Here is a 27,457-nt window from a genome sequence, read left to right as displayed (position 1 = left end):
AGAGCCTGAGGCTCCTGGAGGGGAAGGGACCAGTGTAAGGACGGCAAGTCGTCCCCAGCCTGGGACTTGAACCCACCGAGGCCCCAGATTCCGCTGTTGCCTAGGAGCCGAGGAGGGAGGAGCTCCCAGAGCGCAGGGGGGAGGGAAAGAGCGAGAGCGAGCTCCCGGCAGCGCGCGCTGACGACAGCAGGTGATTTTTTTCTGCAGCGCGCTTTCTCTCTCGGCGTCTTCCCTGGATTTTTTTTTTTTTTTTTTTTCCCTGCCGAGCAGTAGATAAGGGTGGGGCCGCTTCCCTGCAGCAGACACGGAGCGGCAGTGGCTGCAGCACCATCGGGAGAAGCGGCCGCCGCAATGCTCGGTGTCCGCTGGAGGTGATCGCCTCCGAGCCCTTTCTCGGTGGCTGGCTGCGACGGGACGCCTCGGAGAGGGGGAACAGAGCCTCGTCCGTGGCCCCTGAGGCCACCCTGCTCGGCCCTTCCTCCACGCCATGGCTTAAGCCCGCAGCCACCTCGCCTCGCCTCGCGTCGCCTCGCTTGGCCGGGGTCTGCCGCCGCCGCCGCCACCGCCGCCGCAGGGAGGGGCGCGACCCAGACGCCCTCGCCCGGGGACCCCGGGACGCTGTGCGTCTCGCCCATCGCTGCCGCAGCAGACTGCGCTCCCAAGACCTTTGCAGGCGGCTTCCGGAGGCGTCTGCAGCCGGTAATCAATCGGGGGACTTTACGGACTTTTGTCCCGGTGATAGCTTGACCTTCCCGGGTGCTCTCTGAGGGAGAAGAGGAGGTAGCTCAGGCCACCGAGGGAAAGGCTGTGGGAGCCGGATCGGCTGGTCGAGTGCCGAGGGACTGAAGTGAGGTTAGAGACTTGCTTTAGAACCACAAAAAAGAAAGAGGGAGGGCCAGCTTTGCAGCCCGCATCATGGCGTGGCCGTGCATCACGCGGGCCTGCTGCATCGCCCGCTTCTGGAACCAGCTGGACAAGGCGGACATCGCCGTGCCGCTGGTTTTCACCAAGTACTCGGAGGCCACCGAGGCCCCGAGCGCCCCGCCGCAGCCGCCGCAGCCGCCGCAGCAGGCGCAGCCGGCGCACGCGCCCCCCTCGGCGCGGGCGGTCGCCATAGAGACGCAGCCGGCCCAGGGCGAGTTGGATGCAGTTGCCCGGGCAACGGGGCCGGCGCCCGGGCCTAGCGGCGATCGCGAGGCGGCGGCGCCCCCCGGCCGGAGCGCGGCCGGCCCCGGCCCCGGCCCCGGCCCGGGCTCCGGCTCCGGCTCCGGCTCCGGCTCCACCTCGAGCGCGGGCCCCGCGGACTCGGTGATGCGTCAGGACTACCGCGCCTGGAAGGTGCAGCGGCCCGAGCCGAGCTGCCGGCCGCGCAGCGAGTACCAGCCCTCCGACGCGCCCTTCGAGCGCGAGACCCAGTACCAGAAGGACTTCCGCGCCTGGCCGCTGCCGCGCCGCGGGGACCACCCGTGGATCCCCAAGCCCGTGCAGATCCCCACGTCCTCCCAGGCGTCGGGGCCCATTCTCGCGGCGTCCAAGCGCCGGCCGCAGAGCCAGGAGCGCTGGCCCGCGCAGGCCGCCGCCGAGGCCCCGGAGCAGGAGGCGACCCCTGGCGGCGCTGGGGGCCCCGCGGCGGGAAAGCCCTCGGGTGGGGACGAGCGCGACACACGCAGGAAGCCCGGGCCCGCCTGGATGCTGCGCCGCGCCGAGGGGCAGGGGCCGGAGCCGACGCCGCTGCCGGCAGCCCAGGCCCAGGCCCAGGCCCCGGTCCAGGCCGCGGCCCCCGAGGCGGGCAAGGGGCGTGCAGCGGCGGACGCCCTCAACAGGCAAATCCGCGAGGAGGTGGCGAGTGCGGCGGGCAGCTCCTACAGGTGAGACTCGGGCCGCAGCTCGGGCGCCCGGGCCGGCCACGCTTCCGCTTCGGCTGAGGCTGCCCCGCGCCGGCTCTGCGCGCCGCAGGCGCCCCGGGGCCCCTCCCTCCCAGGCCACACCCTCTCCCCCGCCGCGCCCCTGCTACCTCCCGGGCGGACTTCTTTCTGCTCGCTCTTAAGTGAAAGCTGTCGGTTCTAGGCATCCCGGCCGGCCCAGGGCGTTCCCTTTACCACCTTAGCCCCTCTCCCCCTCCCCCCGACCCCGTCCCACCTCACATCCCCACCTGCTCAGCAGAGACCCTTTGCAGTTTCTTGCAGGCTGTGCCATTGCGCCCCACCCACCTCACTAGCTGCATTGGCCTGGAGGCCACCACTCGCTGGCTCAGCTCTTGCCCACCCGCCATCGGCCTTTCCGAAGGGCCCCATCCTCCTAGAAGAAGTGGCCGGCCCCCTCCTCCCCAGCCAGGCTCACTTGGCCTTTCATCCTTCCCTCCCTCTCTTGGTCCCTGGGAAACATCCAAGCACCACACCCTTTTCTCGATTCCCCACAGGGCTCTTAGAGATCACCCTCCTCCATCTACCATCAGGCTTTGAAGTCAGATCTATTCCTCCTCCTGGTAGCTGTGACACACTGAGCACGTTTCTTGACTTTTCCGGGCCTCAGATTCTTATGTGCAAAATGTGATTGATAATAGATTGTTCTCCTAGAATTGCTTATTCATTTATTAATCAAATATTAAACTTTGACATATTTTTGAACACCTACTATATGCCAGGCGCTGCACTAGACATTGTGAGGTTACATGAGATGGCCGAGGCGAATTGTGCCCGGCACATAGTAGGTGATTAGAATGCCTTAGCGCCATTACGGTCTTGTGTCTGATGCCTCATTGTTCTGATTTCCACTTCCTAGAAACCTCCAGCCTTCTCCCCGTTGATGCATTTCCTTTCTCCTTTCCCTTTATGTTCTTCAGTTGTGTTGCTCATTCTGTTACCACCAAGAACCCCCTCTTTAGCGTTTAAATTCCCTGTAAATGAATGCCTTCAAGAAAGCACATATCCATTTTCTCTCTTGCTCTCTCCCTCCCTACCTCTCTCCCTCCCTCCCTCTTCCTTTCCCTCTCCCTCTCTCCATCCTTCTAGAATTCTCCCTGTGCTGCAGCCTCAGCCCTTCCAAATTGCTTTCTCACCCTTTGTACATCCAGTACCATTTTTGAATGCTTAGCTCTCCATCCTCTCCTTATGTTTCAACCCAGATTAAGCAGCTGAGAGATCACATTTGACTCAGAGCATGTAACATTGGGTTTTAGGGTCTCTGGGGAAAAGGATGTGCATGATGAATAATTGAGCCAGAGGTGTTCAAAATGGGGTCCTTCATCAATGCCAGAGCCAGTTGTCTCCTTCCTGCAGGAGACTGTGGTTGGGAGGACTGCAGAGTTAGTGTCTTTTGCCAAAACCCTATATGTAGCCTCCTATCAGACTGATGTCTTTCTCCAGTGAACATAACAACCACTCCCTCATATGCTGAGGGAAGCATAGCAGAGATAGATATCCTCTCTTTTTAAGGCAAAAATTCATCTGTCTCCCAGGTTTTGACTCTAGAAAGAATTTCCCAATGAGAAGGAGCAGCAAATATTTGGCTCCTACTCCATCGTCCTGAATTCTACCTCCCACCTGGCATTTCTCCCTTGGTTTATTGTTATCATGACCACAGTGGTCCCCCTTAGGAGTGCACTCCTTTTTTCTTTTCTTTTTCTTTTTTTTCTTTTTTCTTTTTTCTTTTTTTTTTTTTTTGGCTTTGGGTCAGGCAAGATCCTTTTCCTTGGTTCACAGCCATCAGGAGTGGAATTTTCATGTTATCTTTATGCGACTACCAAAGGAAGATCAAAAAGAAAAGAAGGAAACAAATAAGGAAGGGGCATAAAAAACAAAGCCAAGATGTAGTTTTGTGATTCCACCATGACTTTCTTGTTTACAAGGCAGGCCCTACTTCATTCCCAGAGAACCCTAAGATGGCCCAACATTGCAGATTTCTAATCTGGCTTCCTCGTCTTCCTGCTCCCATTCTACTACCCTGTGGCAGGTGGAACCTTAACATTCAACAATGAAGGGTACTACCCTTCCTCACCTCCACAGAATCCATGCCAATCAAGAGAGATCCCAAATTCTCAAATCTCCTTTGGTCGTCCTACGCAGTTTATGTTTCCAAGTCAGTAGGACTTGCTTTGTCCGTGAGAAATTGGCTAGACAGTCAAGGGATGACCTACCCTTCGGATACAACCCACTCCAAATATATTGGCTTACATCTTTGTTCCGTATGGCCTCTTCCCCGAAAACACCACCTTAACTGTACAGTATGAAGTCAGGTGTTACAGTTAGAATTATACTCATACTGCAAGTGATGGGATTGATTGGGGGAAGGCTCCGCTGTTGCAGCTGGTGAGAATGATTATTTTTAGTGGCTATCAGAACTCCACCAACCTGTCAAAGAAAAAATTCTCTGAGCGCCTTAAAATAATTTTTTTTCCCATTTGGGTCTTCTGTAAAATTTAATTATGCATGTGACTTTGGGGCCAGCAGTTCCATTTTGCTGTATAATCAGAAAGGTTTGGAAGCATTAAGAGAATGAGTTGCTAAGAGACATCAATTTCCTTAATGGACAATTTAAGTGCATGACAAAGTTTATGTGAAATTTAACATTGTTTTTTGTTTCAGAAGAAAAATTAACCAATAATAGGGAAATGCACTTTGGGTGAAGGTAGACATGAAGAAATTAGATAATCAATTAATCAAATATCCCATAAAGAAAAAAAAATGCCTGGAAATTGTAGGCTTATCTGGAACATTGATTTTCCTTCCCTGTTATCTCATATTCTTTCCCTTGCTGTGATTCGGAATATCTCCTAAATCTAAGTATACCATGGCTGGCAGAGATGAGTCTTACATTCCCTTATTAGAAGCCAGGTTGGGTTCCATTTCAAAGATGATTTGATTTACAAACCCTTTTCTTCTGCCACTCTGCATAAATCATGGTGGCTTACACCATGGTGATTGGTTCATCTCATGGGCTTTCCAAGTGACATCTGTCACATGACATCAATGGGAGCAGTTTGCTTAAATAAAGGGCACATAATCCATCAGCTTAACATATTGGTATATAATGTAAAATACACATTCAGCATGCAGAGTCATATACATACTAATTGGTTTTTCTCCTACAATATAGTCAGTAGATAATCTCAAATGTCCTTTGACGCTATGATTTTGAGAAACCTTCCCAATTTGTGTAATTCATAATGTATCCACATTAGCTTAGGATTTTGCATTAAGTGCTATCTCAATCTCTTTCGTTATTCACGATCATGAAGTTGATTAATTTTTAGTACACTCATATTACATAGATGATGTAATAAAGTTGAGAAGCATGTCTCTGTTATCACTTTTAATGTTAAGGTTGGATTTCGCTGGGCAGCCACTTGTGACTTTAGACCTCGAATTCTCAATTAGAAAAGAGATGAGTCATGAGGAAGGGATTAAAATTCCCCTCTCAGACAGTGCCATTGCCCTAGACATCAGTTAATAGGGCTAGATGGGGTGGCAGGTGCTCCCCATAGAAATGCTAATGAGAAATTTCTCCTGGAAGAAATCAACTGAGGCACCAGGAGGTAGAATTAATAAACCAGAGGCAAAATATTTGACAAATGAGAGCAGTAACAAGGAAATTGGAAAGAAAAGGAGCCTTTCATATCTGCCCTACAATCTTCCGTGCCCTATAGAGAAAGGCCTGGCCTGTCTGACCTAGCTTCTGCTGTCAGAACTGCCCTGTGCTTTTAGGGCAACTGCCCATTTCCCTAATTTCTTCCTGGGCAAGTCTCAGCAATATTTCAAGGCCAATCTCAGATACAGAATCTTTAAGGATACCTTCCAGGTTCTGTCATTCAGAGCTAATTTTTCTTATTTTCCCTTTTTATATTCTATGCACTCCCATTGCCTGCTTTTGTTCATATCTGCCTCCTCCAGCAGATCACAAATGCTGGAAGAGAAGTGTTTGCTCATCTGTATACCTCTCATAGTGTAACATTGAGCCTGGGTGCCATAGAAGTTTGCCGAATCCAATAGAATTTTTAGAGTTTGGTGAAAATTTTATTCACCTGCACATTGATTCATTCACATTGATTCATTTCATACAATTTTATTTAGTTGGATTTATTTCAGAAAATGGAGGGCCAAGGCCCTGTATGTATCAGATAGGACGTGGGGATACCAAATGAATGAGTTATAACCTTTATGTAAGGAAGCTATTCCTGCCTTAATCAAAATAAAGTCCAGTCTCTACTAGATGAGCCCTAGAAGTAAATGTTCAAATGAATATGGGCACCTTCACCCAGGCAACGGTCCTCAGCCTTGACTGCACATTGGAATTACTGGAGAACTTTAAAAACACTGATGCTTGGGACACCTGGGTGGCTCAGCGGTTGAGCATCTACCTTTGGCTCAGGGCGTGATCCTGGAGTCCCAGGATCAAGTCCCGCATCGGGCTTCCTGCATGGAGCCTGCTTCTCCCTCTGCCTGTGTCTCTGCCTCTCTCTGTGTTTCTCATGAATAAATAAATAAAATCTTTGAAAAAATAAAATAAAAACACTGATGCATAGGTGCTTTGCCAGAAATTCTGATTTTATTGGTCTGAGGTATGGCCTGGGCATATGAATATTTTAAAAATAGTCCAAAGCGATTCTCAGGTGCAATTCAGGTTATGACCTACTTCTCTAAAGCAAAGGTTCTCAAAATTTAGTACACCCAAGTTTTCTAAAATGCAGATTCCTGGGCCTCATCTTCAGGCATACTGATTCAGTAGGTTTCAAGTAGGGGTTAAGAAACTATATTTTAATACACAGTCTTGGTAATTTTGATGCAGGTGAAGCTCAAGCTTTACTTGGAAAAATACTGCTTGGAAATATTGGCTGTCCTTAAGGCATTGAGTTTTCTCATGTACACAGTGTTGGTGGCTATTTATTTAAGCCTTTTATATCCTTCACTTACATTTTGTAATTTTCTGCACAAGGGTCTCTCTCTCTCCCATTCTCTCTCTCTCTCTCTCTCTCTCTCTCTCTCTCTCTCTCTCACACACACACACACACACACACACACGTTTTTTAAGTTTCATTGTTCCATATTTAAGTCTTTAGTATTCTAACTGGATTTTAACTTTATATATGGAATGCAGTAGGGATCTAATTTTCTTTTCTGTCTTATGGAAACTCATTTATCCTCCCACCCTTTCTAAAAGTGCAGCTTTTTCTCACTAATGTCTCCATGAATCTCCTCTATCATATAAGGGTCACATATGCTTGAACATATTTCTAGGATCTCTGTTCTATGCTCTTATTCTGACCTAATAGCAAACTATCATCCTGTCTTTTTGTCTAAGATATTTTCAATTATTTTTTCTTATTGTGAAGAGTACATTTTATTACATTTTCTAATGTTTTGTTGCTTATATGTATTAATTTGGGGATGTTGATCTTGTATTCAGCAACCTTATCATGCTCTCTAATTAGTTTTGTCTGCAGACTCACTTGGACTGTCTGTGGATATAATGTATGTCTTTAGTAAATACCAATTTATTGTCTTCTTTCCCAATATTTATATATCTTGTGTGTGTGTGTGTATGTGTGTGTGTATATATACTGCTGCATTGGTGAGGACATAGGGTGTAGTAGCTGATAACAGACATCTTTGTCTTGGGATGTGGAAATGCTTCTAAAGTTTTATCATTAAGTATGAGGTTTGCTCTGTGTTTTATGAGACAGCTTCATATTAGGTTAAGAAACTTCTCTTTTTCCTAATTTACTAACAGTTTCTAAAAATGTGGATGGGTATTGAGTTTTGTTGAATGCTTTTTCTTCATCAATTGAGATGATCATATGGTTTTTCTTTTTGAATCTGTTAATAGAGTATTCTGATATTGAACTATCTTTGCATTCCTGAGATAAACCTTGCTTGTGTAAAAATATATCTTATGATGCTGAATTTGGTTTGCTATTTTTTGTTTGAAATGTTTGCATGCATATTTATATCAACTCCAAAGAGGGAGTAGAGAAAATGAGACATCAGAGAACAGAGCCCTGAGGAATATAAGTATTTGGGGGGTACTGACAGCAGAAGGAATAGCCATGAAAAAGACAAAAAAAGGAGTGATCAGAAGGGGAAATCAGAACAGAGATATGGAAACCACATGGAGTACCTAACTTAGCAATGCCTTATGCCTCTTTGGAAATTTTTACTGAGGATTTACTATGTGCAAAGCATTTTGCTAGAGGATTGGTTGACCTTGTGCAGTTAACTCTCAGAGTTATAATGTTGACTGAGACTAACCCACAAAAAGGAGAGGAGATAAGATACAGGTAATTCTTGATTGCTCTCTCAGGAGGAAAAAATGGCTTTAAAAAACAAGTCAAGGGGATCCCTGGGTGGTGCAGTGGTTTAGCGCCTGCCTTTGGCCCAGGGCGCGATCCTGGAGACCCAGGATCGAATCCCACGTCGGGCACCTGGTGCATGGAGCCTGCTTACCCCTCTGCCTATGTCTCTGCTTCTCTCTCTCTCTCTGTGACTATCATAAATAAATAAAAATTGAAAAAAAATTTTTTTAATTAAAAAAAACAAAAACGAGTCAAACCAGTCATAGTTCTAAATCTGCAATCACTGAGAATCACTTGATTTCCCAGACACAAAACTACAATATTCCAGGAAATGTCCACTAAGATTAATGACTTATCTCTATAATCAATGCAGCTTTGGCTTTACAAATTATGTCAGTTGTATAAATGTAGACAGGTGAGCTTCTAATTCTTTACTAAATGAAGAAAACTACATGATGGGCCTCAGCCAACAAACTAAAAATTCTCTTGATGCTCACTAAAGATGCTGCTTTTCACCATTGGAAATAAGAATAGTAGCTAATTGGGTGCTTACTATGTGCCTGGCAGGCTACTAGGAATCTTAGATGCATTTTCTCCTACATTCTTTATATAACTCTGCAAAAATGGTACTATTACTTCCCTGTTAGAGCTTAGGACCCACAGTGCCTCTTGTCTGCCTTTTGGCTTTTAACTGCTGAAGACACAGACTTTGTCTAATGCTAATCTTTCTCGACACTTGCCACATCATCCATAGCATATTAACATGTATTGTCTCAACTCAGTTTCAATCCAGTGAACATTGATTAGTGCCTACTCTATGTCAGGCTCATTCCTAGGATGACAAAGCAGCAGTCCTCGCTCTTAAAAGGCTTATGTGTATTAGGCAGAGACAATGTGCTGAAAAGCACCCTAATAAAAAGTCTATGCAGGGTATGGTGGAGCACAGAGGAGAGAATAGTTAAGTCTACTTGATTTGAGGGCTGTCAGCATAAGAGTTCAGGAGAGAGGGAACTGACAGGCTGAATCGTCAAAGATGGGTGTGCATTGTGGGGAAGGGATCAATTTGAGTAAATGTATGAGAAGAGACATTGTAAGCCGTTCTGTGCAGGGAGGATTTAGAGGTCTCATAGAATGATGATAGAATGGTGAAGGGTAGACCAGGTGGGTAGGCTGGGCCAGCTCTTTTGTCCTATAAGCAAAGAGAAGATGCAAGATTAGCAGGATTAGGTTTTGGATTTTGGAAAAGGTGACTTTGACAGTGGTGGGAAGGATGGATTGGAGGGGATTAGGCTGGAAGCATGGAGTCGAGGAAGAAGCTGTTGTTTGGGTGAGAGATGATGAAACCTCCAGCAAGGGGGCAGCCCAGGTGGCTTGGTGGTTTAGCGCCGCCTCCAGCCCAGGGCCTGATCCTGGAGACCTGGGATCGAGTCTTGTGTCGGGCTCCCGGCATGGAGGCTGCTTCTCCCTCTGCCTGTGTCTCTACGCCTCTCTCTCTCTTTCTCTCTCTCTCTCTCTCTCTCTCTCTGTGTGTGTGTGTGTGTGTGTGTGTGTGTGTGTCTCTCATGAATAAATAAATAAAATCTTTAAAAAAAAAAAAAGTTCCAGCAAGGAAAGAATGTCACCAAGCACTGATGATAAAGGATACACTAATGTTGTGGCTAATTGAAAGTAGGCTGAAAGGCAAAGGGAAGAGTCTAGGACATTTCTCAGATTTCATGCTTTGGATGTCTGGGGAAACAGTCATTACTGAGCTAGATAGCACAGTTTTGGACAAGTTGAATTTGACGTGTTTTTTTACAAGATTGACATGGAATTGTTCAGTAGAAAATGAAATGCACCTTGATGATTTAGGGTGTAACCTGATAGAATAACTTTTATAAAACTCTTTAGCATTATCCACTCAGGTTAAACATAGGTTTTACTTAAGACCCAGCAACTGTTCCCTTGAATACATACCCAACGTAAATGAGAACAGAAGAATTGTACAAGAATATGTGTGGCAGTTTTATTAGAAATAGCTAAAAAGAAAAAATAACCCAAATGTCCATCAACAATGGGGTAGATAAATTGTGGCATATTCATAGAGTGGAATATCCTATGGAAGGAGCCATAGGCAGAATGATGCTCCTCTCAACCCCTTACCCAAGGATGTCCATATCCTAATTCCTGGAACATGGGAATATACTATGTTACAGAGCAAAATGGACTTTGCAGATGTCATTAAGTTACGCATCTTGAGGTGGGTGAGTATCCTGGATTATGGGCCCATTGTAATCACAGAGATCTTTATAAGTAAAAGAGTCAATGTCACAGTGATGCAGTGTGATAAAGACTTGAACAGACATTGCTGACTTCAAAGACAGAAAGGGTGACATGAGCCAAGGGATGCAGACAGCTGCTAAGTAACTGGAAAAAGGCAAGGAAATGGCTTCTCTCCTGGAGTCTTCAGAAAGAACACTTTGCTTCTGCTGACACCTTGATTTTTTTCTAGTGAGACCCATTATAGTCTTTTTAGCTTAGAACTATAAGATAACACATTTGCATGGTTTTAAGTCATTCAGCTTGTGGTAATTCATTTCAGCAGCTATACGAAACTAATACATAGAGTTTCTCAATCTTGGCACTACTGACATTTTGGACTGGATAATTCCTTGTTGGGAGGAGCATCCCTGGCCTCTATCTACTCCATGCCATAGCATTCCCCACTACACCCTCGCCCTTGCTAAGTTTTGATAATCAAAAATGTTTCTAGACATTACAAAAAGATCTCTGCGGGGGGGGGGGGGAATTGTTCCTAGTGAGAACCACTGTTGTATGAAAAGTAAAATTTCTGCAGTACTCTATAATATGGATATGTTCCACAGACATAATGATGAATGAAAGGAACAGATGCAAGTGAACTTATTGAATGATTCCATTTATATGGATTTCAAAAACAGACCAAAGGAGTGGATGGTGGTGGAAATCAGAATAGTGGTGATCTCTGGGGGGGTGGAGTGAGTGATTGGTTGAGAAGGAGCACAAAGGAACCTTCTGAGTTATTGGAATTGTTCTATATCTTGATCTGAGTGATGGTTACATGGATCTACACATGCAAGCAATTAAAGGTTTATAGTTTTTATTCTATGTATGTTATATCTCAACCAAAAGTTAAAAAAAAGAGTACAAACCAAATAAATGGAGACCTAGGTTTGATGCTCAGGAGAAAAGACAGAACAGAAAAGGTCTGTACATGGAGCTGTCAGTGGGGATCAAACCCACAGGCATCAGGGTAGGTGGGGAATAAAGAGGGTGAAAAGAAGAGAATGTTGGGGCCGAAGCCCAACCCCCACTGACACATCAGGGATAGGCGGAAGAAGAGTCAGACCTTGATGTCTATGTGGAGTGAGAGCAGAGGCCCCCACACTGTACTGGCTTCCCACCTCCCCTGCCACTGGTCTGTGGTTCCCTGCAGGAGCTACCCTACATGTATATAAAATAGCAGAGTACTGGGGATCCCTGGGTGGCGCAGCGGTTTGGCGCCTGCCTTTGGCCCAGGGCGCGATCCTGGAGACCCAGGATCGAATCCCACATCGGGCTCCCGGTGCATGGAGCCTGCTTCTCCCTCTGCCTATGTCTCTGCGCCTCTCTCTCTCTCTCTCTCTGTGACTATCATAAAAAAAAAAAATAGCAGAGTACTCTTTCCTCTCCTCGTTGTCCTAGCATAGCCCATTGCCAAGTTGTACTTGTTTCCAGATTGAATGAGGAGGAGGCTTTTGCAGGACCAAGCCTGGTGTAACCTCTTTTGGTGGGAAAATTGGGCCCAGGCCCCAAGCCACAACACCTGCCATAAGTGCCTCCTTGAAACACTGCCTCCTTCACTGTGCTGCTCTCTGTGGCCACCGTCTGTTTCATGCAATGACTTCAAAAAGTTGGCCCATGTCATGGCATATCCTAAAGTGCATTTTTATATTCTTCTTGACCCTTAGGAACCGTTCTCTATTAGACCATTATGAGAGGCAGAAGATAGGCAATGGAAGAATGCAAAGGAGCAGAATGTTAGAACAGAGACATAATTGAGTTTCAACCTCATTTACCAAGTGTTGACTCTTGCCAATTGCTTTAACATATCTTTTTATTTAGACTTCATAATGACCTTTTAAAGTGAACATCTTTCTCTTTAAAGATGAAAACTAGGGTCAGGAAGGTCACACAACCAGTCAATGGCGGAGGTGGTTCAGGAACCTATTTCTCTTCTTCCCAGCCCACCACTATGCCTTACTTGCATAGCTCAAGCAGATGCCTGCCACATACCCCCAGTTTGCTGCCATTCCTAGGGGGCTGCTATGGGCCCCAGGTCCTTCCTGTTGTCTTTTTGCTTCCCACTCTCCTAAGTCCATGGTCCATGCCATCCTCATTCACCAGCTTGTTTCTACAGTGGGAGAGGGTCACTGGTCTCACTATACCCCTTATCCTGAATTCTCCATGGATTCCCTTCCACTCTAGAACAAGGCCCAGCACCTCAGGCTGCAGTCAAGACTTTCCATGAACTGACCTATCTGGCATTTCCAGCATTTTGTTCAGTGCTCCCCTCACACACCTGATGGTTTTTCCTGGGGGTTCTCAGTTCTGGTTGTACATTAAAATCACAGAGGCCCCAGCAAATGATCTAGCCAAATCATAGTCTGAGCTAGGCCTTGACAAGCCCTGCATGTAACAGTGGCTTGATTTTGCTCACAATTTTCCCTCCTGCCCTCCTCCCATCATCCTTCTAAATCCCTCCTATCCTTCAGAGCTTTTAGTTCATTGTGAAAGAGGCTTATGCTATAAAAGCAGGGAATTAGATTGGATTTATTTGATCATAATGTCATAATAATAATGCAGTGGGCTTAATATTATTTTTATTCCAAGTTCAACGCAGTGTCTTCAGAGCATGCAAAGACTGGAGCTATGGGCTCTGAGGATTTAAGGTGTGGAGTACATAATCCCCACTCTTAGGAGTTTGCCATCTTGTGAGGCAGGTAACATGGATGCAAGGGTCTAAAGCAGGGCCTTCTGAGGGCTAAAATCAGACCAGAGTCCTCTAGGACCACAACAAGGGCTGGCAAATTCTGTTGAAGATTCATGGATGGGATAATGGGAGGAGTCCTGGGAGGTGTGCTGGTGTCCTGTGACAGATTTGCTGACCACTGAAACTGGGTTCGAATCATTTCTGTGTAACTTACAAATCTATGTGACCTTGAGAAAGTCTTTAGTTTTCTCATCAGTAAAATGGACATAATTGCATAGTAGCAACTTCAGAGTCATGATGAAGATGGGAGCAGATATCACTTTCACCCAGTGCACACCCATCACAGTAAGTGCTGGCCATGTTTATCATTTTCATTGAGAGAACCAATGAAAATCTTTCATTTATTCACTCAGCAAACATCCGTCATATCTTATATCAGGCACTATGCTAGGACCCAGGGATATAGAAATGAATTATACATAGGTACCTATCCTAAAAGAACTCTAGTGAGAGAAACATTAAGAAAATTATAGTATTAGTAGTATGTGCATTGGTAGAAGTATGGACAAGATATTGAGGGGACATAGAGGAAGGGGGGTTCTGCTTCAACCTGAATCATGGACTACCTCTGAAGGAGGTGTACCTGTGTAGTGTGCCAAAAGTGTGGAGTTAGTTCCACTGGGAGGGCAAGAGGTCAGGAATATATATTCCTTCCCGAAGGTGTTTAACAATGAGATGAGAACAAATGAAGCCACTTAAGAGTATAATACTTACTAGTAATTTCATAGTAATTTCAGCTCCTCTCAGATATCTAGCTTTATCTTGGGACTTGCATCCAAATTCTGCTCACCATTTGTTAACTATATGACTTTGGGCAAGTTACTTAACCTCTCTTCTCTGATTTTGTTTCCTCAACAGTAAAATAGGATCAATAATATCTACGTTGCAAAGATGTTGAAAGACTAAATATTCCATTGAGTTTGTGACTTGTGACTCTCTGACCTGTCTTATTTACCATTGTACTCCCAGTACCAAGCTTAATGCATGGTATTTAGGAGATGCTTAATAGATATTAATTGAACAAATGAATGAATGATGTGTGTACACTACTTAGCACAGTACCTAGCCCATAGTAAGCACTCAATAAGTTGCAGCTATTCTCATCATCATTATCCCAAGTGGTATGAGTACTATTCAGCTAATATAAAGAGGTAATTTTGCCCTTCTAGTGTGCACACATTCTGACTTTCTGGGAAGAGAACCATGAAATGCTTAAATAAAAGATTTTCTATAACTATTTTCGAGTCTGACTTAAAGGATCAGGGAAGATTTCAGTAGGCAAAACAATCAGGCAGGCAGGGAGGTGGCACATTCCAGGCAGAAGGGACAGCTGGAGCATGGAGAGCTAGATATGCATTTGGCGAATCATAGAGATTCAGATATGACCAGTGTTCTGACTATGAGGAGTGATATAGCAGATGAGTCTGGAAAGGTCTAGATCAGTGACTGTCAAACTTTCTGTAAAGAGGTAGATGATCTATATTTTAGGCTTGGCCAGCTCTTATATGTTATATAAAAACAAGAGAGAACAAATTTCCCAGAAGTTTTTTTTTTTTAAAGACTTTATTTATTTATTCATGAAAGACACACACAGAGAAAGGCAGAGACACAGGTAGAGGGAGAAGCAGGCTGCACGCAGGAAACCCGACATGGGGCTCAATCCTGGGTCTCCAGGATCACAACCTGGGCTGAAGGCAGCACTAAACCGCTAAGCCACCCAGGCAGCCCTCCCAAAAGTTTTCATGTTGAAATTCAAAATATAATAATAATAATTGAATATAATACTTGGTAATATAGGTCTAATGAGAAGAATGGATTTTTTTTTAAATTTATTTATTTATGATAGTCACAGAGAGAGAGAGAGAGAGAGAGAGAGAGAGAGAGAGAGGCAAAGACACAGGCAGAGGGAGAAGCAGGCTCCATGCACCGGGAGCCCGATGTGGGATTCGATCCCGGGTCTCCAGGCTCGCGCCCTGAGCCACAGGCAGGCGCCAGACCGCTGCGCCACCCAGGGATCCCGAGAAGAATGGATTTTTATAGGGGAATAACATTTGCTGAGGTGATGTTCAAAATTAGTATTCCCCTTTATCCTATTGATTACAAATATTTATCTACAAAAACCATTCTTAGTTCATGGCTGAACAGAATCAGGTAGAAGGCTGCCGTAATTGGCTCATGGACTATAATTTGCCAATCTCTGATCTGTATAGTTTTTGGGTTTTTTTTAAAGATTTATTTATTTATTTGAGAGAGAGAGCATGCAAGCAGGGAGAAGCACAGACAGAGAGGGAGAGAATCCTCAAGCTGATTCCCTGCTGAATGCAGAGCCCAACATGACCTAGGGCTTGATCCCAGGACCCTGAGATCATGACCTGAGCTGAAATCAAGAGTTGGCCCCTTAACTGACTGAGCCACTAAGGCACCCCTCTGGTCTGTATTATTGAGGGCAGAACTCTGTGCTACGAAGTTTCAGACTGTATTTAAGTGGCAAATAACCTCTGCCCCAGAGTGCCTGAGAATACTTGGTTTGACTGTTCCTTATTAAGCACATCATTTATTCTTCCCAAGTGACATAGTCACTCTCTTGTTTTCTTACAACTGAAAGCAACAGGGCACTGATGTATGTGTGAGAAAGTCTCTTTGTCTTCATATATAATGGGTAACCAGCCCATCTCTCATGGCAACCAAGGATACAAGGTACAGGAGTCACCATTGTGAAATAATATCAGTCTCTGGCTGCTATGACCATTTCATGTGGGGTTCTCCTAGGAGCTGGAACAAGACTTTAAAAAAAAATAAGGAATAAGTACTATTAGAAGGTACATGAGGACAAATTCCCTTGCCTTGGATTAAGCACCTAAGAAAAGCACAGAAGAGACCTCTACCCTCTAGAGGACTGTGGTGATAACTCACAGAAGCTCTGTTCTAGCACTTCTCCAGAGTCCTCCAAGAGCTGTCTGTGAACTAAAGAGAGTCTGGTGATTCCAGCTGCTGAGAATCTAATCTTTTCACACCATTCTCTGGGAGCCTTTTAACACATCATAATAGTCCCAACCCAAACTACATTTGTCAGAAGGCGATACTTTATAAATGCTACCTTAATCTCTATCTAGATAGACAAATTTGGGTAGAGAGTATTACTCTGTCAGTAAATGAATTCCATCAATTCAATTCATATTTGTTGAATACTTCCTATGAATGAGACACTTGGCTAAGCTCTGGGGAGATGACTGTGAGGTCCACAGTTTGGCACGTCCTGATTTACTCTGTTGACTGTTCCTACTTCAATAGTAGGGAGAAGGATATGATGAAGATGATGATGATGATGATGATGATGATGATGATGGAAAAGGGAGGAGGAGGAAGGACCAGATGATGCAGTGACAGAAACATGGATACTTTTAACTAGCAAGGTCTTCAGGGCTAGGGCTGATAGAAGAGACAAGAGTACTGAAGAAAAAGTGAAGAACATAAGGGAAATTAGTAATCTCAGCCACTGATCTGATAGCCAACGGAGCAGTGCATCAACCAAAAGACCTAGCATCAAAAAGACATCAGGTCAAATCCCAGCCTTTCCATTTAGTGCTTATGTAACCCTGGTAAAGTAATTTCAAGTCTCCGAGCCTGAATTTTCTCCCAAGAAAATAGGGCACTATTATACATATTGTAGGTTACATGGATGTGTACATGTTTTATAAATCATTAGGTCCTTGCTGTCGAAATTTTAAATATTAATACTCAGAAATAAGCATGGGATCTGCCTGCACACGAGTTCAGACAGATTAATCACTCAGGGGACAGGCTCCGAACTAAATTGGATTATGGCTATGAGCGAGATAGATGCAGTTCATCATGGAGTGAGCAGTATAATGATAGATAATGATAGATATGGTGTTAAGCATGCATTCCAATTACTAAATACAATTGTGATGAACTTTAGGCAGGGAAAGTACAAAGTGCTAGGAGAGTGTTTAATGGGAGCTGACCGACCTAACCTAGTCCAGGAATGAGAGCTGTCCTCTGAGGAAGTGGTGTTGGAGCTGAGCCCTGAGGGGGTGAAGGTGAGCCTTGATGCCTGTCCCGCCTCCTGTGTGACCGGCTTGAGCCCCTCCTTCTGGCTTCATCCCCTGGCCTGTCACTAATGGGTTGGCCTAGTCCCCTCTGGAGCCCTTCTTGGCACTAAGGCACCACATTCCAAGATCCCCTTAAACACCCAAGTGCATAATGCCAAAGTGCCCTGTCTCAAGGGTTGCAGTAGAGAGTACAGAGCAGAGAGAGTGCACAGTGTGATGGGAGACTCTGATGACCTTGAAGAGTTAGCTCATGGCCAAGGATTTGGTTTCATCCATTTGATACTGCTCTCATTCCCTCTTAAATTTCCTCCTAAATTTTTTAGCTCATCTTTGCTTTATAAGTCCTCTAATTCAGAAATAATCGGTAATAAAATTTTTATGTCCAAGGCTTATTTAGATTTGCCTCAATATTCAGTAATATTTTGCTCACCACTGCTTTCTGAATCTCACTCTTGCTTTCTGGAAGCATGCCCTTTGTCTGGAATATCTTTATCCCGTCCTCATCCTTTAGCAATAGCTAGTTGAGGGAAGAATTCTAGGTAGACATTGGTTTTCTCTTAGCACTTTAAAAACATCACTCCACTATATTCTGGCCCCATTGTTGCCTATGAAGAGTCTACTATCCTGTGAACTGCTGGGATTATTACCCACCACATAATAAAAGTATCATAGGTATTATTGGTAGCCGTAGCTATTGTGCCAGTAGAAATAATAGGATCAGCTTTCTGTAGATTCTATGTAGTCTTCCCAGCTCTGTTCTGTAGGTATTGTTATCTGAGGCTCAGGGAGGGTGGATACCTTTTCCAATGTTACACAGCTAATAACCAAAAACATAATTTACACCCCTGGAGAGGCCACCTAAAGCTTGTCTCTCCTTCTCCCTACATCATACTGCCCCTATTATAGTAATGGTTTGGCCACTGTTGGAAACCAGAGCCTAGGAGGAGTATTTGTCAAGGCCACTGGTGGGAAACCAGGGGACAAGGGTCTGGGTACTGATGCTCTGCACTTCCAGAACAAGCTAGGAGAGAAGCTCAGGGCAACATAGAATCCTTGTAGGGACTTCAAAAAACAGAAAATAAGTTTATAGTCATATAGTCATTCTTATAGTTAAGAAATCTTGTTTTCCAGGGCGTTGAAAATATAAACTGTAACTATAGAATCAGAAGCTACCTAGGACAGGAGCTGCTTTTGACATCATCCATCCATCCATTCTTTGATTCAACAAAGAAGTCACTCAAATTACTGGCAAATTAATGTAATTCTGACATAAATATTGGCTGCTGTTTTTGTTTGTATTGAGAAGAAGGTGAAAGGGAAGCAGTGAGGGTGCCTGAAAACCTGTCACAACTTCACTCATTAGTGAATGTTGTGAGCTTCTTTGCTCAATCAGATAATCATTTCAAGTACTGGAAAAATATTTCCTCAATTTTTTTTGTGCGGGCCACAATGTACCGGTTACAGATATGACACCCTCTTAATCTGCATCATTAACATTGTACTCCATCACTTTCTAAAGTCTAAACCCCCAAGAAAACAGCCTAGTGTTGGTTTGCAGCATTTGCTGACTTTCATGGTGTCAGTACTCCCACTGTGGCTGATTCCAAGCTGCCCACATGCCACTCCTACCACGGAGTTGGGAAAAGCAGAGCAGAAGTCACCAGTATGTGGTGTTCCCATCCAGTGGGTTCAATAGACCCAAGTAATCTCAAAAGCATAGATAATAGTAACATGTGGTAAAAATAATTTGAAAGTGATATTTTGAGCATTTGTTACCTTTATTTCTTTTTAATTTTTTTCTTTTAAAGATTTTAATTTATTTATTCATAAGAGACACAGAGAGAGAGGCAGAGAGACATAGGCAGAGGGAGAAGTAGGCTCCCCTCGGGGAGCCTGATGTGGGACTCATTCCCAGGACCCCGGGGTCATAAACTGAGCCAAAGGCAGATACTTAACCACTGAGCCACCCAGGTGCCCTGTTACCTTTATTTTTGACATAACTTGTTTAATTTATATTTACATAATTAAATTTTTTATAATGGCTGTCCTTACAAACTGGCTCAGAAAATTTTAATATATGGCTTTCTCAAAACAGTGAGAACTGACTCCAGCATATTACTGACATCTGAAACTGATATGGAAATCTGCAGAAATCTTCTCAAGGACTGATGTTTGAGCAGGATTCTGAGGGTTGAGTAGAAATCTGCTGCTTGGTGCCAGGTAACGGAGGTCAAGTGGTAAGGGCAGTGCACTCCAGACACCCAAAATAGCATGTGGAAAGGCTTGAGATGTGAGAAACGAAACCAAGTGCAGGAAACAGGAATAGTATAGGAGGCCTGGGTATGGACTTCCCGCCAGGGAATGGCAGGGATGTGACTGGAAATCTGGGCACTATTGACACAGTGTCAAGGACTCTTGTGCCAGTGGAAGTGTTGGAAAAACTCCTGTTTGTGGAGTGCACAGGCAGGAAGTGGGGTCATTGTGCTTCACTCTCTGAACTAAACTATTATCACTATGTCCTTTGGCTTACCTAATTGGGTTTTTGGCAGGTAAGGGTCATATGAATTTGATTCTGAGAGGCTGACTATCTAGGTTCTTGTTATTCAGAGTGTGGTCCGTGGACCTGCACCATCAGCCTCGCTTGGGAGTGAATCTCAGATGCTATCCTGGACATACTGAGTCAGACTGCATTTTAACAAGACGTCATGGCATTTTAAAGTCAGAGAATCTCTGAGCTAGGGCAGGCCTTCTCTCAAGTGGCCCAGACCACCTGCATTGAAATCACATGGAGTGCTTCTTTATGGAGCAGATTCCTCAGCCCCATCCCAGATTCCCGGGCTCTGCCCAGACCTTCTGAATCTGAATTTCTAAGGTTGGTCCCAGATCCTGACATTTCAGTTATGTTTCTAAGATCATCCTTATGCGGATCAACACCAATCGCAAAAAGACTTGGCCCAAATAGTCGTGTTTGAATTGGGTCAGAAAAACTGAACTCTTTAAACTGTCCTGGTAAATTCTTTCCTTCCCTTCCTATGCAAAACACTTTGTAGGTCATTATCTGTGATAGTAAGTGCTCATCAAGTGTTAGCAATTGGTATTGTAGTATTTGTTATGTCTGAAATGTCATGAGTTCCTTGTCAAGGCCAGAAGCAAGCAGGATCTAGGGAAAGGTGTGTGTGTGTACATGTGTGTGCATGCACAGTATGTTGGGGGAGGGTAGGCAGAAGGATGCAGGGTGCTGGATAACTCAGATGTCCTCTCAGCCTGCTTCCCGCCCAGTGCCAACGACCATCTGCTCTGAGCAGCCGCCTGTCTGGGAATCGGGGGTATCCATGGGAACCAGTATGGAGATTGCCAAGAGGACTCCATGGCCACCAGCCAGAGGGGAGAGTGGAAATCAAGTGGAACGAAAGTGACAGACTTGTGTGTATTCAGTGGAGTGGGAGGTGGTCAGCTATGAGAGCAAGGGTGGGGCCTGCGGACAGCAGCCGGCAGGCCTGGTGCCCAGAGGGAACCTGCAGATGGCACTGACTCGCACAGCTGTGCCTGGGGGGTCACTTGAGGCAGTCTGAAGAAAGTATTTCTCTGTCCTCCGCTCTCTCTCCCTCCTTCTCCCTCCCTTCCCTTTTCTTCCTTCCCTCCCTCCCTTCCTCCCTTAATAGGAAATTTAATTTTTTTAAAAGTAATCAGTAGACAGTAAAAATGACAATGGCAGTCACCTCAAATCCTACCCCTCTTAAGCAGATGCTGTCATTTTGGTGTTAGTTCAACTTTTTTCCTCTTCATATTTTTATAAGGTTGAAATCATGCATTTCCAGTTCTGTACTCTGCTTTCCAAAAAGTTCTTTTGAATCAGACATTTAGCTTTGAGGAAAAAGCATGGGATCTGGAGTGAGATGCTGCCCGCATTCACATCCCAGATCTGCCTCGTTAAAAATTGGTGGCTGAGGCCAAAATGACAAATTGATCCAAAATGGATATTCCTAAGTGGATGCTGTTGTACCATCTTAGCTAGCGGTGCCGTTTTAGTTTTTGAATCAAGTGTTTCTTGGGTATTGAAGCCAATTTAATAAAGCCTGTGCATAAAGAAAAAATAAGTATTCCCAACAGGGAGAAGAGAATAGGGAGTTGTTTTGCTTAGATAATTCTGAAAAGAGAAATAGGATGTAAAGTACTGTGTTGACCCCAGAATGTGATATAATGGGGTAGGAAATGTATAGCTGGTTCATTTCTCCATTTACTGGTACAACCAGAAGCTTGTCACTGGGGTCACCCCAAGAGTGCCTGTGCCCCCAGGGCAAGTGCTGCATTGTCCTGTGACCAGTCACATTTGAGGGAAAAGTGAATCTCAGCAGCTGAAATGTGCACACCTGCTGGTGACACCACGTTGCCACTTCAATCAGTGTTGCTCAGAAATTCTCGAGTTGGCCCACTCAAGACACTGTAAGTAGTTGAATTTACTTTATTCAGTGGGTTTCCACCCTTTTAAATATTTCTGTCCTTTTATATTTTTGTCTGTGAGCCAGTATTTTGTGTGATAGGATGTGAAGTACATGGGCAAACAAAACAGAAAGATGGAGCCTGCAGGTCACTTGATGGAAGAGATGGTGAGATGGAAGAGAGCACTGGACCAGGAGTCCAAAAAGATTTCCATTCTTCCATTTCCTGCTCTGAAGGCTCCAGTGGGCAAACCACAAACTGCCCTTTTAAAAGTTTCTGTCCTTCTAAGTGTTTATCTGTGAGTCAGTACTGTCTGTTTTCATGGCAGACTGGAAAGCTGGAACTGCCTCTTCTTCCTCTCAATGTCAGTAAATGCTTTTCTTGCATGATTGAAGGGAGCCTGTGATAACCCAACATTCCACAGGGCCTGCCATTCGCTTTTACCCTTGGCTTGAGAAAAACAACAGAGGTTTGGGAGCAGCTTAAAAATTGACTTAAAATTCTAATCCCCCAAAGTGAACAAAATCACTGATAGAGGACTTCGTTTAAGCCTCTTGACTTTTAAAATTAATTCAACAAATTTTTTTTTAATTTTAAAAAAGATTTTATTTATTCATTTATTTGACAGAGAGCACAAGCAAGGGTTGCTGCAGGCAGAGGGAGAGGGAGAAACAGGCTCCCTGCTAGGATCAGATGAGGGGCTGATCCCAGGACCGCCAGATGATGACCTGAGCTGAAGGCAGATGCCTAACAAACTGAGCTACCCAGGTGCCTTTCCACAAATATTTTTTGGACATCCACAGTGAACACTTCAGCGAGTTAATCTAATGGTTGTTCAGAGAGAAAGCATTTGTCCTCAAGTCACTTCTAGTTGAGTAGGGGAGACAGCTTTAAAAATGCAGGCTTTATTTTTATTCGGGCATGGTAAACCACCGGATCAAGAGATGAGTGCCATTGAAAGACTGCTTATTGTCAAGGAGAGACACCATGCCTTGCCAGGCCACATGGTGAAGCACCAGCATTGGTCAGGAGGCAGAAGGAGGAAGGGGAAACGTGGGCAAGAGCCTTCTTGGTGGTCTTCCCAGGAAGAAGTGGATCAGCAGGGTAAGCAGGCTAAGTAAGTGTAGGATTGGCTTTCTTGAATAATTTCAGTGGCCTCTGGGGCGCAGGGGCTGTCCATAGTTGTCTGGTGCCTAGCCCTGGGATGATTAGGGCAGGACAAAAGTGGTCCAAATGTGACAGCCCAATAAAGGCAATGTTTGGGGTCTGGGCTACGGATGGGTTGGGTTTGCATATGAAAGGCATGTTTACCACCTCTAGGAATGGCTAACCCTGGGGTGGGGGTGGGGAGCTGCTTCCCCAGATACAAAACACCAGAATAAAAAGAATGCTTAATATAGAGAAAGGCAGGTGCTTAATTGTAGCATTGTGTTAGGTGGAAGGCTGTAAGTAACAAAAAGAAGCACACTTTGGGTGTTAAGAGGAAGAGATTATTTCAAGAATACTTATCCTGACAAGGGCTTAATGAAAGAAATGGCTTTTCATCAGGACAGGGTAGAGAGGGGGTGGTCCAAGCTCCTACCACTCACTGGCAAGTTGCCCACCTTGGGCCAATTACTTAAACCCTCTGAATAATGTCTATTCTGTTTATATCCCAAAGTTGTTAGGCAAGTAAATGCCTCTGTGTTTCTCTCACTGTGCACAGTGGAAAACGCAGCTTCCTGGGACCCAGAATCAGGCTGTGAGGTGAGGCCCAGAGGCTGCATCTTAACAGGCCCTTTGCTCCAACCCTAGTTGATTCTTAGGAACACTGAAGCTGGAGACCAGCCTAGAGAAAACAATGCAAGACACATTCTAGAATCTAAAGGAGAAAGTACTCTACACATGTAAAGAGGTTTCTTTTTTTTTTTTTTTAAGATTTTATTTGTTTATTCATGATAGACAGAGAGAGAGAGAAGCAGGCTCCCTGTAAGGAGCCTGATGTGGGACTCGATCCCAGATCCCAGATCCCAGGATCACACCCCAGGCCAAAGGCAGACGCTCAACCACTGAGCCACTCAGGCATCCCAAGGTTTCTATGTACTTACTACAGCTCTAGCTCTCACTCACCTTGGTCTCTCATCCAGGTCAACTCCTTAGTCAGAAATGGTGTTTGGGTTGCCTGCCTCACAGAGCATCTGCTGAGCTCGGTGTCCACGGCGCAGACAACAAGGAGATAGCACCCAAAGCCCTGCCTCCCGCCGCTCTAGATGTCTGAGGCCGGCTGCTCGGGAGGCTAAGGTTACAGACTAAGGTTACAGACGGTCCCACAGGCCTCAGAGTGAGCGCAGCCGCGCAACCAGTCCTCAGACCGCGAGCAGGCTCGGCTCACAACTAGGCCTCCGATGCAGCTGTGCGATTTCAAATTCCATGTTTATCCACATGGGTCTCTATTTTTACCTCACATTTCTAAAAATACGAACCGACAGACTAACCAAAAGTGATTTTGGCACTTTCAAGGGAAAATATATGGGTAAGAATTATTGAATAATTGCTAAGCCCTCCAGCCTCGCCTAATTGGGTTTTTGGCAGATAGATGCCGTACAAGCCGATGGTGGTGGCAAGTGGCCAGAGAGGAGTGCCACTGAGGGAGCACCGCCTGTTGGACCTTGAGGGTGACGTTTTCAGCCCTCACAGAAGACCTGACAGGTATCTCTTTCCCCGTCTCCCTTTCCTAACGTGAGGCTCAGGCATGTTCAGGCACTTGCACAGGGCTTCACGGGGAGGGTGTGGACGGGCTTTCAGCGGGCTCCGCTTGATTAGAGTCCCCTTGCCTCCCCCACAGACACAGACGGCCTCCAAGAAGATGCTGGGTCCCCAGGGTGGGGCTGAAAGGCATGCTTCTCACTAATTACTTTCATAAAACCTTGGTGATGTATCTCTCATTTTATGAACCAAAAAACTTCCACTGTACCGACTTTCACAGAGATCATTCTTATCAGATATCTGACACAACAACTCAAATCACGGCTGCTTATTTTGCTCCACATTTTCCTTCCCACTCCCCTGGTAATTACGCAGTAATTATGATGTGGGTAATTACCCCATTAGTAATTTGATGGGAGCAAGCTCAGTGAAAGAATAATAAAAGGGCATCTCTTTACAGCTACAAGATTACAAATGACAAATGCAGTTTTAATAGCCCTTAAACCCTCATTAGAAGAAAAGAGAGAACTTTTCCTGCACAACATTTTGGAAAGTGTCAGCGTATCTCTTAATCAATCCATGTTCCTCTAAAGAGCCCAAATTTCCCCGTGGTCTGCAAGCCCATTTCTAAGTGAGTGAAGGCACTCTGAAAGTTCTAGTAAAGAAGAACAGTAGATGGGATGCCTGGGTGGCTCAGTGGTTGGGCGTCTGCCTTCGGCCCAGGGCATGGTCCTGGAGTCCCAAGATCGAGTCCCACATTGGGCTCCCGCGGGGGCCTGCTTCTCCCTCTGCCTGTGTGTGTCTCTGCCTCTCTCTCTGTGTCTCTCATGAATAAATAAATAAAATCTTAGAAATATTTATTAAAAAAAGAACAGTAGTAATGACGATGACCACCAGCCTTGCATGCCCCACTACTACCCTGACCAGGGGAGAGGATAGAAACGGGGGCAGAGGAGGGTCATAAAAACAGGAAGACACGTGTCCTGACAAAGGGACTAATATCCTGGTCATAGGTCCCCAGCACCAGCACCTCACAGTCCCTTCTACTGCAATCAGCTCAGAAGCTCTTGGGGGCAGAGCCTTTGTCCCGCTTGGGCCAACCTGGCCTGTCTCTGGCCTGACCTGACTCTGGAGGTAAGTCCAGAGTGCCTCAGTGTAGCGGGTCTGGCCACCCACCGTCTGGCTTCATTGGCCACTGTATACCCCCACGTTTCCTACCCTCCAGCACTCTGACCACAACTACCCCTTAGGGTCTTTGTGGAATTCACTTTCACCCATTTGGCCATGAAAAGCTATGGATGCCATCTTTGGTGAATTCTTAATGATCAAGACTCAACCCATGTCCTCTTCTACATTCCTGCCCTTTCTCCATCGGTAGAATAAATCTTCTCATTTATTTGCCCTTAGCACTTTGTACATACTTCCTGTATGGTATTGTTGGAGCATTCAGCAAGTATCTTTACTCTGAGTCTCTTCTGCCTGGCCTGGTGACAGGGACACAGCTACTGTCGCCCGTTCCACTGTCATTCTTCATCTGGATCATTCAGGTAGCCCCCTGGCTGGACTCCCTGCTTCCTCCTTGTTCTTAACCTCCTAAAACAAAGGCAAACCATGCCCCTCAGCACTAGATGAGTGCCCAAAACCTCCAGGGGCTCCATATCTCACATAAAATGAAATGAAATCTCCACTCTGATGTGCGGTGCCCTGCCCCACCCACCTTTGCTTCCCTGAGGTGCCCTGCCCCGCCCACCTTTGCTTCCCTGATCGTATCTCCCACTCCTCCCCGCTTTGTCTTCACACACGCACCTCTTACTCAGTCTTAGCATTCTGCTTGGAGTACTCCTTCCCCATCTATCCACAAGGCTCACTTCCCTTCAGCTCTCTGCTCAAAAGTCATTTCATCAGAGAGGCTGCCCTTGACCCCAGTAACAGCACACATATAAATACTTACAAGCACATATGATTCTCTGTCTTCCTACCACCTGGCGTATTATAGAGCTACTTACCGGTTTCTTGTCCATCCCCCTTCACTGGAGTGTAAGTCACTGCTATCCAAGACAGCAGAGATTTTTGTCTTTTCTGTCCTCCATTGTATCCCAATCCCCTATCGATGACATCTAGGTTAGCATATGTTGAATAAATGAAGCAGTGAGTTACTGAGCATCATCCAGTGAGCCCCCAATAAATACTTATTGAAGGAAAATCGTAAATATGCTCAGAGTACGTGCCAAAGCAGGAAAGTTTAATTTCACGTTTTATGAGGATTAACATAAAGAACAAATAGGCAGATGGACTTGTTGGAAAGATCGTTTGCCTTCATGCATCCCATGGGATGGGAACTTATGAGCATGCATCAAGAAACCCGAAGAACACAATGGAGTAATTTCTAATGCCATGTAAATGGTAACTCAAATGAAATGCTTATGTAAAGGTATATTCCAACCTACCAGATTTTGTGCAGATATTATCTATTGTTGTTTTTAATGACCATATATATTAGCTTAAAAATAATCAGACTATCCTGCTGCAAAACAAAACAAAACAAAATAAAAATGGGACTAGGAAATGAGAGGCCTGTGAGTGCTGGTTCCAGCTCTGGCACTAATTTGCAAGGTGATATAATGGAGTTATTTGCCCTCTCTCCACTTTATCTTCCAGTCTATAAAATTAACATACTGGATTACATTATTTCTGAAATGTCTACCAGCTCTAAAATTCTAGGCCCTAGGGGTTGTTGGTTGGCTGGCTGACTGAAGCAATAGACTGGAGACTTTCTCTTCCCACTCTTTCCTAGCTCAGAGGAGCCCTACTTTTTCTCTGAAAATTTTTTAGGTACACCCCTAAGGTCCTTATATCTCCTATGAGTAGTAGACAGAAAACAGCAGACTATAAAGTCACAAGAAACAGAAGCAATGGTAACAG

At 45.2% G+C, this 27,457-nt stretch overlaps 1 protein-coding gene across 2 annotated transcripts in view; it reads left to right on the top strand.

The window, feature by feature from the left end:
* The first annotated feature begins 687 nt into the window (after positions 1-687).
* The window catches only part of MAP6 (microtubule associated protein 6), a 68,737-nt gene continuing 41,967 nt past the window's right edge, over positions 688-27,457 (top strand). For both annotated transcript variants that reach the window (XM_055320340.1, XM_055320341.1), the window contains exon 1: positions 688-1,868. In XM_055320340.1, coding sequence (XP_055176315.1) covers positions 916-1,868 — 953 coding nt within the window. In that variant the 5' untranslated portion in view covers positions 688-915. The remainder of the gene's footprint in view (positions 1,869-27,457) is intronic.

The sequence above is a fragment of the Nyctereutes procyonoides genome, unplaced genomic scaffold (genome assembly GCF_905146905.1).
Source record: "Nyctereutes procyonoides isolate TBG_1078 unplaced genomic scaffold, NYPRO_anot_genome, whole genome shotgun sequence".
Classification (NCBI taxonomy): Eukaryota; Metazoa; Chordata; class Mammalia; order Carnivora; family Canidae; genus Nyctereutes; species Nyctereutes procyonoides.
The sequence above is the reverse complement of the archived record's forward strand: the minus strand, read 5'-3'. Positions and strand labels throughout refer to the sequence as shown.